Source organism: Rhinopithecus roxellana, chromosome 12, assembly GCF_007565055.1.
Source record: "Rhinopithecus roxellana isolate Shanxi Qingling chromosome 12, ASM756505v1, whole genome shotgun sequence".
NCBI classification, from domain to species: Eukaryota; Metazoa; Chordata; class Mammalia; order Primates; family Cercopithecidae; genus Rhinopithecus; species Rhinopithecus roxellana.
The window spans coordinates 12,092,298-12,108,445 of NC_044560.1; the positions used below are offsets into that span (position 1 = coordinate 12,092,298).

The 16,148-nt window shown below is 40.4% G+C and overlaps 1 protein-coding gene across 2 annotated transcripts in view; it reads left to right on the forward strand.

Moving 5' to 3' along the window:
* The window catches only part of KDM1A (lysine demethylase 1A), a 66,547-nt gene that overhangs the window by 39,139 nt on the left and 11,260 nt on the right, over positions 1–16,148 (forward strand). For both annotated transcript variants that reach the window (XM_010364365.2, XM_010364366.2), the window contains 6 exons: positions 519–600; positions 2,224–2,318; positions 12,036–12,178; positions 12,558–12,648; positions 14,716–14,850; positions 15,929–16,002. In XM_010364365.2, coding sequence (XP_010362667.1) covers positions 519–600; positions 2,224–2,318; positions 12,036–12,178; positions 12,558–12,648; positions 14,716–14,850; positions 15,929–16,002 — 620 coding nt within the window. The remainder of the gene's footprint in view (positions 1–518; positions 601–2,223; positions 2,319–12,035; positions 12,179–12,557; positions 12,649–14,715; positions 14,851–15,928; positions 16,003–16,148) is intronic.

Sequence of the window (16,148 nt, forward strand, 5' to 3'; positions counted from 1 at the left end):
CTGCCCCTGGGCATAGGGCTGCACTGGAGAACCATTTGTCAGAAAAATTATCCTTCAGATTTTTCCCAGCTAACTTTGGGGATCAGGGTGTAAGAGTCAGATTACAGTGGTAGAAAGTTGGTATTTAAATAGTGTTGGGATTTCTGTACAAATATTTTCTATGTGGGTAGCCTCGTTCATCCTGTACATTAAAAGGTATTATAGACAGCTGGGTAGAGAGGTACCTGTGACTAAATATATCTTCCAACTGTCAAGTTGTTTTATATCACATCATTTAATTCTGTGTCATTTAGTTATATGACATTTAATTATATGTCATTTGTTGCCTGCTTCTCCTTCAAATAGTCTTCAAGTTAAACTTCATTTGTTCTTTGTGCCCATAGCACTGTTGATTGCATTCCATGTAAACTCTACATCTTTATTTTTAAATTATAGAAGACAGAGCCACGGTATATTACTATGCCAGGTTTGTGGTTAAAACACAATTGATGATTTTGGCTATTTAATTTCTGAAACAGGATCGTGTGGGTGGACGAGTTGCCACATTTCGCAAAGGAAACTATGTAGCTGATCTTGGAGCCATGGTGGTAACAGGTCTTGGTAAGTAGCTATTGGTTTGTCCTATAGTGCATGGTCTGAGACTCATAAAATAAAAAAAAATTTAAAGCCAGAGATGCAATTTTAAAGTGTATTGGTTTAGAATAGTTATCTTCTGTTAGTGAGAGGTATAGCAGTATGTGGAAAATGTAAATTGTACGTATCTTTTGACCTAGAGTACCTTTTTCTAGTTCTAGGAAATTATCCTATGAAGATAAGTAGATAATGTGTTTGAAGCTTTTTGTGTGTGTGTGTGTGTGTGTGAGACAAAGTCTCACTCTGTCACCCAGTCTGGAGTGCAGTGGCGTGATCTCCACTCACTGCAGTCCCCTCATGGGTTCAAGCAGTTCCCCTGCCTCAGCCTCCCGAGTAGCTAAGACTACAGGCACATACCACCATGTCCACCATGCCCAGCTAATGTTTTGTATTTTAGTAGAGGCGAGGTTTCACCATGTTGGCCAGGATGGTCTTGATCTCCTGATCTCATGATTAACGTGGCATTGTTTTTGTTTGTTTTGAGACGTGGTCTCGCTCTTTTGCCCAGGCTGGATTGCAGTGGCATGATCTCAGCTCACTGCAACCTTTGCCTTCCATGCTCAAGGGATCCTCTCACCTCAGCCTCCCTAATAGTTTGGAGTACAGGCATATGCCACCATGCTTGGTTAATTTTTAATTCTTTGTAGAGATGAGGTCTCACTATATTGCCAGGCTGATCTGAATTCCTGGGCTCAAGCGATCCTCCCAAAGTGCTGGGATTACAGCACTGGTCTCGAACTCCTGACCTCAGGTGATCCACCCACCCCATGGCCTCCCAAAGTGCTAGGATTACCACCATAATCCTATATGGGCATTAGCCAGCTTGCCTATCCCTGGCATTGTTTTTCATAGCAGAATATTAGAAACCACAGATTAGAATTTTTTTTTTTTTTTTTTTTTTTTTTTTTTTTTTTTTTTTTTTTTTTTTTTTTTTGAGGCGGAGTCTCGCTCTGTCGCCCGGACTGGAGTGCAGTGGCCCGATCTCAGCTCACTGCAAGCTCCGCCTCCCGGGTTTGCGCCATTCTCCCGCCTCAGCCTCCCGAGTAGCTGGGACTACAGGCGCCCGCCACCTCGCCCGGCTAGTTTTTGTATTTTTAGTAGAGACGGGGTTTCACTGTGTTAGCCAGGATGGTCTCGATCTCCTGACCTCGTGATCCGCCCGTCTCGGCCTCCCAAAGTGCTGGGATTACAGGCTTGAGCCACCGCGCCCGGCCAGATTAGAATATTATACCATGAGCAATATACAGCCACTGAAAATCGTGTAGCTCCGTATTAGCGTAAAACAATATATTGCTAAGTTGAAAAGAGATTATAAAACAGTACTTACTATGATCCTTTTGTGTGTGTCTGTAATTTTATACACTTAAAATCTAGAAGAATCTGTAATAAAATGTTAATTAGTGGGATTATGGGTAATTTTTTTGCACTCTTCATGTTTATCGTACATATTTTTACTTGGGGTGCTTTTTTGATAAATAATTTACATACTGTAAGCTTTTGAGCATTTTTTGAGTAAAAATATTTTTTACTGTGAGATTTTTGTTCTCTCTTCGTAGGTCTATTGAGTTTAATTGCTTGAGTTTTTTCTAGGAGGGAATCCTATGGCTGTGGTCAGCAAACAAGTAAATATGGAACTGGCCAAGATCAAGCAAAAATGCCCACTTTATGAAGCCAACGGACAAGCTGTAAGTCAAGGACAAACAGAACTTTCAACATTTCTTTGGTTCAGTTGAAAACAATTTTAGGAGAATGGTATGGATGAGCGAATACATATATACACATACAGAGGTGTATATATATAAACTGAGGGTAGAGATGATGTGACGTTATTCTGGTTGTTTCTTAACTCTGAGCTATGTAAGAAGGGATTATTGTATGTATACACATTTACCTGTCTGTTTAACATTTATTGGCCGGGCGCGGTGGCTCAAGCCTGTAATCCCAGCACTTTGGGAGGCCGAGACGGGCGGATCACGAGGTCAGGAGATCGAGACCATCCTGGCTAACACGGCGAAACCCCGTCTCTACTAAAAATACAAAAAATTAGCCGGGCGAGGTGGCGGGTGCCTGTGGTCCCAGCTACTCAGGAGGCTGAGGCAGGAGAATGGCGTGAACCCGGGAGGCGGAGCTTGCAGTGAGCTGAGATCCCGCCACTGCACTGCACTCCAGCCTGGGCGACAGAGCAAGACTCTGTCTCAAAAAAAAAAAAAAACATTTATCTTTAGATATTTAATGAAGGCTAGCTAGACAGTTAATCTTTTTATTTGGCTGTGGCCCCTTACTCCAAGGGACTTGTGGAATTGAAACCTGATTCTTCGTTTTTTTTGTATTGTGCCTTCCATCATGTGCTTTAGCTCCATGTGTTCTTTATGACTTCAGTTTTGTGTTTATAGGCTAATATTTTTGATGGGCTAATAGCCAAATGGTGGTACTTACCCATATGCTTAGATAGGCTAAAGTATATTTGTTGACCAGAGGCATAGGAGCTTCCTATACTTAGTATGACTGTAGCATGGAACTGATGAAATGTATGGGGAATTGCACAGTTTAACGATTTTAAGATAGGCTTAAATTATGTCAGTCAGTCCTAATTTTTTAAAGTGAGTGAAATTCAAGTTTGTATTTAGCAGAAATTTTAGTGATTCCCTTTATCAAGATGAGAGCCCACACTTCTCAGGATATAAGCACATACTATCTTTCTTTATATTTGGGGAAAAGGGCGATTTCCTGTGTATACAATGGGTTTAGCTACTGTTACTAAAAGTGGTAGGATCCCAACTCTTGAATTTTGTGTGATATGTCTCAAGGAACATCCTCACTTATTCCTATCTACCTTAAGGCTTTATGGGGTTCCTATCAAGAGAAGGGCAGACTCTCAGGGAATGCTTTGGTTTCCATCCCCACCATCATGGTCCAAATTTCCCACCAGTACTTGGGTGGGGTGGGTAACAGGAGGCTTCTTGCAGAATAAACTGAGCAGAATGAGAGAGAAAGGATGAAGTAGAGATTAACTCAACAATTGAGTAAACTTCTCTTATTCTACCAAGATCTGTAAAGGATATAGAGATGAATAAGATAGTCCCTGCTATAGTGGTACTTGTACAGAAATAATTCTTTTTTCCCAACTTTTTATTATGAAAATTTAAAAACATGGACAGAAGTAGAAAGAGTACTGTAGCGAACCTGTTTTCCCAATCTTGTTTTATCTGTCCCATTCCTGCACTTTTGAGTCCAGGGGAAGTCTGGAGTATTTTAAAGCAAATCACAAACATAACATCCGTAAATATATTAACACCAGTAACATAAAGTGAAAGCCAAGGATTAGATAGAAGAGCAAATTGCTGTGGAAGAACCAAGGTGGCAAGAGAATGTATGAAGGTGTGAGGGAAGGGGCACTAAGAGATCTGGAGGGAAGAAGAACATTTGTGAATGGCAAATCAGGATTTCAACATGGGTTTATGGAAGGGAAAAGCTTTGCAGGCAGAGGAGGCTTAAGTCTAAGCTGATAAGTCTGTAAAGGAGGATGGAATTATACCAGTGAGGGTAGGAAGATAGAAAATTTAGGGTGGGGCCATGTTGTAGCGGATGTTACTTGGTAGGCTTGATTGTAGTTGGAACTTGAGAGGTTTGAGAACAGGGGAAATGACATGATTAAGTCGGCGTTGAAAGTATAGTATTAATAGTAGGTGATAAGTACAGAATCGAGGTGAGGAGGAGCAAGGCTCCAGAGTGGCTATTACAGTCATCAAGAAGTGACACGAGTCCACAGTAAAGATTAATCACTGATCATTGAGACACCATCTTTTTCTTTAGACTTTTCTGAATGTAGAGCAGGTTCATTAATTCTTTCTAACAGTAAAGAGAGAAGTTTTTTCTAGTAGAGATATCCAGAGAAATGGACTGCTTTCTTGGTATTAGATGAGCTTTAGCGCATTTTTTAAAACATTTGTTTCTGTACCACTGCTGTCCTCAGGTGGGGCCTGCACTGGCTGCCAGTCTGTGAACTAACTGTTGATTACCAGTGTGGGATGAAATAAAGAAATTACACTGCTAACCACACTGTTAATTCAGTTGGTGATTTTTTTTTTTCCTGGTAGCAAAACTCTCAGTGAAGAAAGTGGTACATTGATTTATCCACATCTTACTAGGACCAGCCCTTTGAGTAGCACTGTAAACAGTTGTTAACCTTGTGTGTGATTTTCAGCATTTTGAATGCAAGGATATTTTTCCCAATGAAATTAGTAGTTGTCATTCAACTCTGATATGTGTAGGATTTTTCTAAGTTGATACATTTATATCTGGTGCAGTAGCCAAGTGATAAGGAATATTTTAAACCATTCTCAAATTTGGGAATGGATTCTTTGCAGCTTTGAGTTATGCTTGCCTTAGTTAATCAAACATAAGGCATGCTAGTGTTTCTGTACTGCTGTCTCCAGTTGTCTGTCTCAGAGTAAGAATGGAAAACTATTGACTAGTAAACTAGCTTTTTTTATTTTTATTTTTTATTTTTTTTTTGAGACAGAGTCTTGCTCTATCACCCAGGCTGGAGTGCAGTGGCACAGTCTTGGCTCACCGCAACCTCCGCCTTCCGGGCTCAAGTAATTCTCCTGCCTCAGCATCCTGAGTAGCTGGGATTACAGACGTGCCCCACCACGCCTGGCTAATTTTTTTGTATTTTTAGTAGAGATGGGGTTTCTCCATGTTGGCCAGACTGGTCTTGAACTCCTGACCTCAGGTGATCCACCCACCTTAGCCTCCCAAAGTGCTAGGATTACCAGCGTGAGCCACTGTGCCTGGCCTAAACTAGCTTTTGAACAAGCTTATAGGACAAGTACAAAGAGCCCCACTAATTTATGCTTATAATTACAAATACGTTTCATGGCTTTAGCAATCTAAAGAGAGGTCAGTAGCTTTATTCTGTTATTGCGGGAGAAGAAACTAAAGCTTATAGGTCAGTAGCTTTATTCTCTTATTGCAGGAGAAGAAACTAAAGCTCACACGTGTGTTTGCCTAAGGTTATCATAATCAGTAAGTTGAAGAACCAGAATCCATTGCCTGGTGTTCTGGTTCAGATTCCCATACTTGTTTGACTACAGCCTACTGACATTTCAGGGAAGATGGGGTGAGGTGAGTGTATGCACCTCTTTCTAACTGCCTGTGTGACGACATCAGCTGAGTCTCCTTCTCTGAGAGCTTTGTTTCAGTAGTTACTCCAGGAGCCAGCAAGGCCTACCTAAAGTAAAAATTCATTCAGTCATTGATTTTTCTTTAGTAAACTGTTGGATGAAATGGGGTTGGTTCTGTTTCTGCATGCTTTGTGGACAGCTTCAGTCAAAAAAAGAGTGACTTGTTGGTTCTGTTGTTAGTATATAGAAATTAATGATGTCATCCTGTAGAAGGCCAGAAAGTTACTCAGAGTTGTATCACTAGTAATAATGTCTTAAGGACATATCTCCATACCCAGACATTTTGCTGCTGTAGGAAAAGAAATCATATAGCAAGTGATTTTTATTTTATGTCATTGTTTTAATCACAATCACAAGAATCCCTAAAAAAGTTGACCTCTCTGTTCTCTCTCCTATGTTTGTAGCTAGTATATTGAGTTTCTGTGTTTGTTTTTGACAAGGGACATTTATTTTATGGCTTTGGATGACTAGAACAAGGACTTCCCTAGTTAATATATTAATATGATGGATATAATATAGAGATATAAAATAATGTAGGGATACTAAGCATATCCCTCTAAATAGAAGGGATCTCCACTACCTTAAGCCTATAAAACAATCAGAGCTAGTATAGCAGCTGCCTTCAGTTGATTGGTGATGGAGTTATACTCTGACCTATGCTGTCATCAGTAACAGCTTTAACTGGACATGGAGAAGGTTGGGAAATAGGGTAATTCCTATTTCAGGGAACATTTTGCTGGTCTCTGCTGAGGGGACTGAAAACATGATTGGTCGGGGAGACAGTGGAAATGGCTCTGAATGTTTTCTGCATCTCCTGTACACCAGCTAGTAACTCATGGGCTTTACTTTTTTTTTTAGGGTATCTTAATCAAATTCCCACAGTACTGTAGCATTCTGTATCACAAGGTGTCTGGTCATTGTGTGTGTGTGTGTGTGTGTGTGTGTGTGTGGTTACCAGGTAAGATCCAGAGGGTCCAGTAACTACTTTGAAAAACTGAGCTTTGATTTTCTTCTTGGGAATGGCTCAGCTGTTAAGAGAATGACAGACAACATGTGAAAAGTAATGGGTGTCAGGTCTCTTACAAAGACCATTAACTATAGGTGTATTAGGTATCTATCATAACTTAGCCAGTTTTCATTTGTGTTCTTATACAGTGGTGCTTAGGTTAGTACACTTTTGACACAGACCTGTTGGCCTTTTTGGTTTTCTTCCTTTGAAGAAACATTTTCAATATCTTTATGACAGTCTTTCTCTGCCCTTTAAAATCATTACTGCCAATCCATGCTTGTTTATAAATGTGAAAATCTCATGCCTTCCTTTAATGGTCCTGAAGTTGCAAATAGTTTTTGTCCTCTTAATTATAGTTATAATACTGACTTTGCTTTTCCAAACTGTTTTTATTCATTTAACAAGAATTTACTGGACTAAAAACTGCTAGAGAGAACTACTTAGACATGTTGTGTGTGCCTTTTCCATACACTCTAATCACTGCTTTAAGGAAGTCAAAAAGATTCCTTATGGGGTGGGAGTTGGGGGAGACAACAGTCTCTATAGAATCACATTGATTATTTTGTTTCGGAGACAGGAAGATCTTGCAGTGTCGCCCAGGCTGGAGTGCAGTGGCACAAACATGGCTCACTGTGGCCTTGCCCTCCTGGGCTAAAGTGATCTCCCATCTCAGCCTCCTGAGTAGCTGGGACCACAGGCACACACCCTTACACCTGGCTACTTTAAAAGAATTTTTTGTAGAAATGGAGTCTCACTATATTGCCCAGGCTGGTCTCAAACTCCTGGACTCAAGTGATCCTCCTGCTTCAGCCTCCCAAGGTGCTGGGATTTATAGATAAGAGACACTGCACCCAGCCTAGAATCACGTTGAATTTTATTTGCATTAAAGGATATATTCCCCCTGTAGGGATAATAGCTGTATCTCATTTCCCTTGGCTGTTGAGGAGAATCTGAATTAGAGACTCTTCAGAAGTAAATTTCTTCTTCCAGGTTTTACCAAATGAACTAATCTTAATCTTCTGCTTCACCATCATTCTAGAAGTGCTCGATGGCATGGAATGGGGAGGTGGAGATTGGCTGTGGCCTCCACTAGTCAGATTTGGCAATTACTGCTTTTTTCTGATTCTTTCTGGGGATTTCTCTGGCTAAATCTCAGACCTTTCATTACCTAGTGTACGTTGCTGCATTTAACTCCATTCTGCTCTGCTGCTGGAGAGTTTATGAAGACTGGAAGTAAGATAGGTGTAAAATGTTTTTGAAGACCCAAAGAGCTTGTTAGAATGAAACCAGAGGTAGAACTAAAGAGAGCTGTCCTTATTCCTTTGAGATTACTTCTTGCAGGATCAGGGACCTTGTCCAGAAAGGTGTTTGGCTTTCCCACATTCTGCATGGGGTAGACACACAGGCTTCCCTTCCCCTGGACACATTTAGAGATAGTCCATATAATCTACAAGACCAAGACAATCAGGATTGAACCTATTTGGAACAATGAGATTCTTCAAATTCTCTTAGTCTTGAAGGAACTATTTACCTGGAGCCTTTCATAGAGAAATAAATGGTTTCAAAAAGTCAGTCAAAATCTGTTTAAAGTGATGTCCATTTTGTTTGCTTCTTAGATAGAAGGCTCTTACATTATTGGTCCTTTTTCCAAAAATGCTTTTTAGTTTGCTGTTACAAGTTCTCACTGTGTTGCAGTGTGGAAATCCACCTGCCTTCTAATGTGGTACTTAAAACCCATTGTAATCATTCGTTGAGTTTCTTTCTCGGGATACAAGTTAAGGATCTAGATTAGAATAGTCAGGTAAGATTTAAATTATTGTGACCTATGTTTAGCGATTGCCAATATTTCAATTCCATTTTGTTGTTGTTGTTCCATAATAATTTGTAGAACTAATAGAATCCAAGGATTCTCATCAAGGGGAAATAAATGACTTAAAGTATGGGTAGTTTGGGGTTGTCAGGGTGGTCATTTGTTAGTTCCGTTTATTGTCTGGGTATGTTAAATAGAATATTTCTAACTAGCTTGTTTTTAGAAATGATTCTGATTTAAAGGTATTAAAAACACATTTTGGTTTTCTCCCAGTCAGTATTGATCTCCTAAGGGACAAGCATTTTATGTATTATTTTCCAAATATTCCTTTAATTTCCAAGTGAAATTTTAATGTTAGTGGGGGGAAAAAAGCCAGGTTTCAGAGCTATCCCTGGCTGCACTTGCAATATTTCTGTAATTGCTTAGGTGGAAAATGGATGGGGCCTGGTGGCTGACAATCTCACATAGTCTCATACAACTGAGCCTCGGGTTGGAATGGTGCACCGGAGATGCAGTCCTGTCATCTGGTGTCAGTCAAATGTGGCAGCGATCTTTTGGTTTGGGTTTTGTTTGTTTGATTTTGTTGTTGTTGTTGTTGTTACTGTTCTGTGTTTTTCCTTTCCTCTTTTGAGTTTTGCTTTATTCCTCACTGCTTTTTGACACTTCCCCCTCACTCCCCCGCCTTTTTTTAACTGCCTTTCTTTTGGCCATTTCTATGCCTTGACTTTCCCATTTAGTCTCTGTACTATCTGTTCCTTATTTCTCTGGTGGTTGCAGCTTCTGAGCTAACAGAATGCTTCTGTCATGCTATGTGTTTAAAGCCTTGATTTTATTGCTGTCATACAAAACTAAACTTGACGTGGCTGTTGGGCTGTTATTTACAGTTTATTTCTCTCTCTGCTGCACTGGTTAAAAGGACACTGTCAAGGTATTTTTTTCATAATTTTTTAAATCATTTTCCTCACTGTTTACAATAACCCATTAAAAGCTTGAAACCTAAATCTTTTCCTTTCAAAGATCCTCTCCATCATACATTCACACTGGTTTGTTGTTGTAGAGTTGCGCCTATATGTTGGGCTGGTGCCATTTGAGTTTTTGTCATTGAAAGCGCGTGTAAAACATTAGGTTTTTTGTGGGTGGTGTGGGTGGACTAAGGGGGAAAGTGTAATGAATCCAGTGGGCTGCTCAGCAAACAGAGGGAGGAAACAGAGGTCAAATTTGGTCCCTCTAACCTTGACAGTGTCCCTTTAAATATTTCTCTACCACACACCCTGGACCCCAGTTACTGAGCCTGAGTGCTGTGTACTTTTTCAGTATGAACTTCCCTATGTGATTGTCATCCTAGTTGCAAAGATTAAAGCTTGTCTGAAGCAACCCATCCAGTTGACACTGGAAGAGCTTTAATCTGTACCATTTGCACACTTGTGTATTGACATATTCTGCCCTATTGTAGAGGCATATGTGATCTAGTAGTCCCTCTTGCTGCTGTAGCATCCTCTTGCTAGGCATTTTAGAAGCAACACATAGAAATACCACTTTTATACTCCAAGAAAATCAGTCATACGCATTGCATCTGTGATGAATTAAGGTCTCATAACTACCTGGATTTCACATTGAAATGTAATTGTTTCCTTTTTGAAAGAAGAACCAAATTTAGATTTCCAGAACCATCTTTTGTAGCATCATTGCAGGATTTGCACTAGAAGTAGCACGTTTCTGAGCAAAATTTCGGCATTGTTTGAGTCGCTCTGTATGACCATCACATATCACATCAGTGAGGAAAAGTAGCTGAGAAAGTAAATGAAATTCCTGACCAAAGGGTCTGTCTCTTCCATCAGCTCTCATAGCTGTGTAATAAAAGTAAGCTCTTTTTTGACCGTTGAGTTGAATGAGTAATAGGTCAGAGGTTTTTGATCCACCAGTCCTAGGTACCTTCCTGATATAAATGGCACCAAGCATCCAAAGCCTGATTCTCTGCCTCATTTAACACGAACCAGAATATTTTTAGAGATTTAGATTTTCTTTAGGCTAAGGGTAATTCTTTAATTATAAAGACACCCTGATCTCTCCCATGTATAGTCTTTTGGAACTTACTGCTTTGAATGTGATTTTGATTAAATCAGTTATGGTGTCTGTCATATTTACAGTTCAAAGGAGAGTTGCAGTCCTCTTTCTTTTTGGAAGCAGATTGCCCTTCTTGCCAGATTCTTTCTGCCACACATTGGCTTATCTCATAGAATGACTTGTGTGATCAATGAAGGAGCAGAGGCCAGGGTTCAAAATCATCTGTTGAGTTGGGAAGTGGAAAAACTGTGGAGTTTCAAATGAGAGGTAGAATATTATTGGGATGGTCTTGTCAACAGTCAGTTATCTCTGATTGTAAAAGGTTGCTCCTCCTGAGTCTTAGTGTTTACTAGAATTTACTTCCATGTTTTATTTTTGTGTTACCAATTTTAGGTTGACTGTGTAGTGAAATTCTGTGTTTTGAATCACATTTCCCAGCTGATACCAGCCCAGCTTATAACAAGCAATGCTTGCCTTAAACATATTTTTTCTTTCTCTCACTTCTGCCATGAATTCAACAATAGGATTGCATATACAGTTTACTTTGGGGCTGAATTAAGCAGTAGCAGAGGGATGCTTGTGAACTAACTGATGTTATCGGTAGGCAGGCACACAGCATGGCTTAGGATCATGGTCTTCCAGCTTGATGATCTGCTTTGCATTCTGTTTGCTTCATCCACATCAATGAGGAGCCAGACCTTCTGGTCCTTCATTTACTCATAGACTCTCTTAAGAGCTTTGTACATTCAATTCTGAACTTACTGGTGCCATAAAATATTATTACTGTGCAAAAGAACAAAAGTGCTAGTATGTTCTTATTAGTAGCCATGAATTTCATTTCTCTTTTCCCTCCTCCCACCTGAGATTCATCTTTGAGGGGAAGCAGATACCTTGGGCTTCTTATTTTCCCATCCTGCCCTTATTCTTGGAAGGTCCTCAGATTTGTTGGCATAGTTTTTGTTCTCTGGGGCTTTTCTAGTGTGTTGTTTGCATGTTAGCCAGCTCAACTTAATGCATGTCAGCTCAGTGCCACTTGTGCTCCATGTGACTTCAGTTAGCACCAGTGTGAATCTTGTGGCTGTTAATAGAGGGTGGAGTCCCAGCTCTGAGGGCAGAAGTGGGAGAAGAGGAAATTGTCAGGGCCCAAACATTTCATATCTCATTTAAATGGATTTGACCACTTCATAGAAAAGAAAATTTGAATCATTGTGCTCAAAGGTTTCCCCTTTGAGATACATATTTTGACTTTTATAAACTATAGAGCATTTGTGTTTTCATGGATGGATATGTTTAGTTTTATAAGGACCAACTCTGCTATACTTCGGATTTTCAGGTTCCTAAAGAGAAAGATGAAATGGTAGAGCAAGAGTTTAACCGGTTGCTAGAAGCTACATCTTACCTTAGTCATCAACTAGACTTCAATGTCCTCAATAATAAGCCTGTGTCCCTTGGCCAGGCATTGGAAGTTGTCATTCAGTAAGTACTTTGATAGTGCTTATTGTATAGTGAGTTCCATGTGTAAAGATTTGCCATTTACATTTTAAGTTTTTCTGCAAGTCTTATTTGAGCTAGTTTTTACTTAATTTCGTGTGAAACCATTGAATCCAAAATTAAAAATTATTTGAAATAATTATATGATCCCTTAAGGTCCCTTTCACTTCTAAAATTCATTGCTTTTATAGTATTATACTGTATTTAACATAGCCTAGGAAATAATTTCCCACTAGCCAACTTTCTTGTTCCTAAGTATTAGAAGTTTCAGTGGGCCTTGATGCCCTTAAAGGTTTTTGATGGGCACCTGTCTTACTTTGCAAAGTTGGCTTTGAGACCAGATTATACATATTGTCTCTCTTAGGTTACAAGAGAAGCATGTCAAAGATGAGCAGATTGAACATTGGAAGAAGATAGTGAAAACTCAGGAAGAATTGAAAGAACTTCTTAACAAGGTGAAATTCTGTGTTTTCTTTATAGCTGAAGAAGCTTTATTAGGAGAAAATGTCTTTAGAAATTTTAAAAGCATTTCTAAGACTTTTTTCTCCACGGAAGAGAAAGTCTGCACAGCTGGAACTCATTCTTAAGAAAATAATGACTAACAAAAGAGACTGTTTTATCTGTGAGTGTTTCGGTGTGGCATTATTGATAAATGTTACCAGAGGAAATAGATCTTTCCTCTTTTTCTGGTTCCCTTTAGCTCAGGGTTGTCCAATCTTTTGGCCTCCCTCAGTCACATTGGAAGAAGAATTGTCTTGGGCCACACATAAAATGCACTTAACACTAATGACAGCTGATGAGCTTTAAAAAAAAAAAGAAAAGAAAAGAAAATTCAGTGTTTTGAGGAAGTTTATGAGTTTGTGTTGGGCTGCATTCAAAGCTGTCCTGGGCCACGAGTTGGACAAGCTTGGTTTAGCCATTCTAAAGCTATCCCAGTGCCCTCGGCTGAATTCTAGGACTAGCAGGAGATTAGCTGTACTGGAGCCAAGTTTCCATTGGTGAAGACCAACAAATCAGCAGCCAGTTCATTGGCATAATTACTTCTCTTGAGTTGCCACCACCCCCACCTCTGTTCCCCAGGGCTGAACTGTTAGGACTCTTCTCTGCCACCATCTTCCAGCGCCCTGGGCTCCAGAGCATTAAAGTCCAACCATTTGTTTCTCCTCACCCTGCCAGCTGCAAAGGTCACATGAGCTTAGGGAGAAAATAGCCCCTGGAGGGGGCCTTTATAGTGCATACTCCGGGTGTGCCTGTGACTGGACTCTTGCCTCACTCTCACTGTGCCTCATTTCTTCATCCGGTCTGATGAAGAGGTCTCCAGCTTACAGTCTTCATGGATTGTGGTAAGGATGAAATGAGAAGAGTGACTTAAGAACTGCCAAGTGGCAGGATACCTATCGGGTGCCCAGTCTCAGGCTTTGTCACTCTTGGCCTGTGTAGTATCATCAGAAACCTGAAAAAAACTAACATTAAGAATGGTTCCTTAAGATTCTTTGGCCAGGCACAGTGGCTTACACCTGTAATCCCAACACTTTGAGAGGCTGAGGCGGGTGGATCACTTGAGGTCAGGAGCTCGAGACCAGCCTGGCCAAATGGTGAAACCCCTTCTCTACTATAATACAAAAAATTAGCTGGGCATGATAGCACACACCTGTAATCCCAGTTACTCGGGAGGCTGAGGCATGAGAATCATTTGATCCTGGGAGGCAGAGGTTGCAGTGAGCTGAGATTGTGCCATTACACTCCAGCCTGGGTGATAGAACAAGACTCCGTCTCTTAGAAAAAAAAATGTTATTTGACCTTTTACATATTTAAAAAACACTTTATAGGACCAGGCGTGATGGCTCACGCCTGTAATCCCAGCACTTTGGAAGGCCGAGGCGGGCAGATCACAAGGTCAGGAGATTGAGACCATTCTGGCTAACATAGTGAAACCCCATCTCCACTAAAAATACAAAAAATTAGACGGGCGAGGAGGCGGATGCCTGTAGTCCCAGCTACTTGGGAGGCTGAGGCAGGAGAATGGCATGAACCCAGGAGGCGGAGCTTGCAGTGAGCCGAGATCGCGCCACTGCACTCCAGCCTGGGCAATAGAGCGAGACTCTGTCCAAAAATAAAAAAAAAAAACATTATGACAATTTGTTTCCGAAAATAAGTTCAAGTTACAATAGCGATATTTTCTTTTTTATGGGTATTAAGTTTATTTCAATACTGGGTTTTTTGTTTGTTTATTTAAATTAATGGGACACTCCTCATCCTTCTCATTCGTTTTAGAAGGCAGCACTGATCTTACTTAGCAGATAGAGTTGTGGTACCTTTATGTCAAGCGCTATAAGATTTCTTTCCTGTTTCCCAGATGGAATGATGTAGGTTAGAACAAGTATTTAAGAATTCTAAGGACCTTGCACTGTAGCCCTGTTTTGTTGTGATAGCAGTTTTGAGGAGCCAAAAAAGGGTACATGTGATACAGACATAAACTACATTACTATCTGGAGTGGTAAATTTGTGCTTTTCCTTCTTAGATGGTAAATTTGAAAGAGAAAATTAAAGAACTCCATCAGCAATACAAAGAAGCATCTGAAGTAAAGCCACCCAGAGATATTACTGCTGAGTTCTTAGTGAAAAGCAAACACAGGGATCTGACCGCCCTATGCAAGGTGTGGTATACATACAGGCATAACTGGTTTTACTTGGAATCCTAAGAAACAGCACAGATGTGGGGAATTTTGGAAAAGAGAGCTACTAGCCAATCACAAGTGCCTTCAGTGCAATGAAGACGATTTGGTACATAATGAGCCATGGGGATTTAACGGGTTAGTTTGGTTTAAGACCTGCTTGTCCTGCAGAATTCTTTTCCTGTCTTAATAATCTCATCATTTTATCTTAAATCTCAGTTTAGCCGTAACAGTTTAGAGTAAGAGTATTAAACATGGACTTCAGAGTCATTTGGGGTCAAACTGTCTGATTCAAATCCCTAACTTGGAGTCTCGAGCCATGTAACCTTGGACTCCTTAATTGCCTCATCTGTAACATGGTCTTAACCACCTACCTTGTAGGGTAATTGTGAAGCTTAAATACAATTATGTATAAAATGCTTACCCAGTGCCAGGGACATGGCATGCTTATGAAATGGTACTTGCTATGATTTTTCATCCCCACTTTGTAGCACACTAATATGTTTCTTCTATTATTTTCTCCTGTGTGCGCCCTGCCTCCCCCTAATATTCCAGGCCCTCAGTTGTAACTTGTCTCCAAAAACAAAAATCTCTGAGCTCTGTCTAACCCCAGCCTAAAATTGAGCCACACTTCCTATACGTGATCTGAAGAGGAAATATGATCCAGACCTTATATTTTGTGGTATAAAGAAACTAGGTGGGGCCGGGCGCGGTGGCTCAAGCCTGTAATCCCAGCACTTTGGGAGGCCTAGACGGGTGGATCACGAGGTCAGGAGATCGAGACCATCCTGGCCTACATGGTGAAACCCCGTCTCTACTAAAAAATACAAAAAACAAGCCGGGCGAGATGGCGGGCGCCTGTAGTCCCAGCTACTCGGGAGGCTGAGGCAGGAGAATGGCGTAAACCCGGGAGGCGGAGCTTGCAGTGAGCCGAGATTGCGCCACTGCACTCCAGCCTGGGCAACAGAGCGAGACTCCGTCTCAAAAAAAAAAAAAAAAAAAGAAACTAGATGGATATCTGACCCTTCAGGATAACTCAGATTCACTTAATTTTTATCAGGAGTATGATGAATTAGCTGAAACACAAGGAAAGCTAGAAGAAAAACTTCAAGAATTGGAAGCGAATCCCCCAAGGTAAGGAAAACAAACACAAAAGTTCAGAGGGATAGCTTTTACTGTTCTTTCAGTTTGATTTAGAAGGAAAATTGCAAATTATAGTGAGCTTTTATTTATGTTCAGTGAGTGGTTTAAATTGTTAAATAAATTAATGTGTGACTACT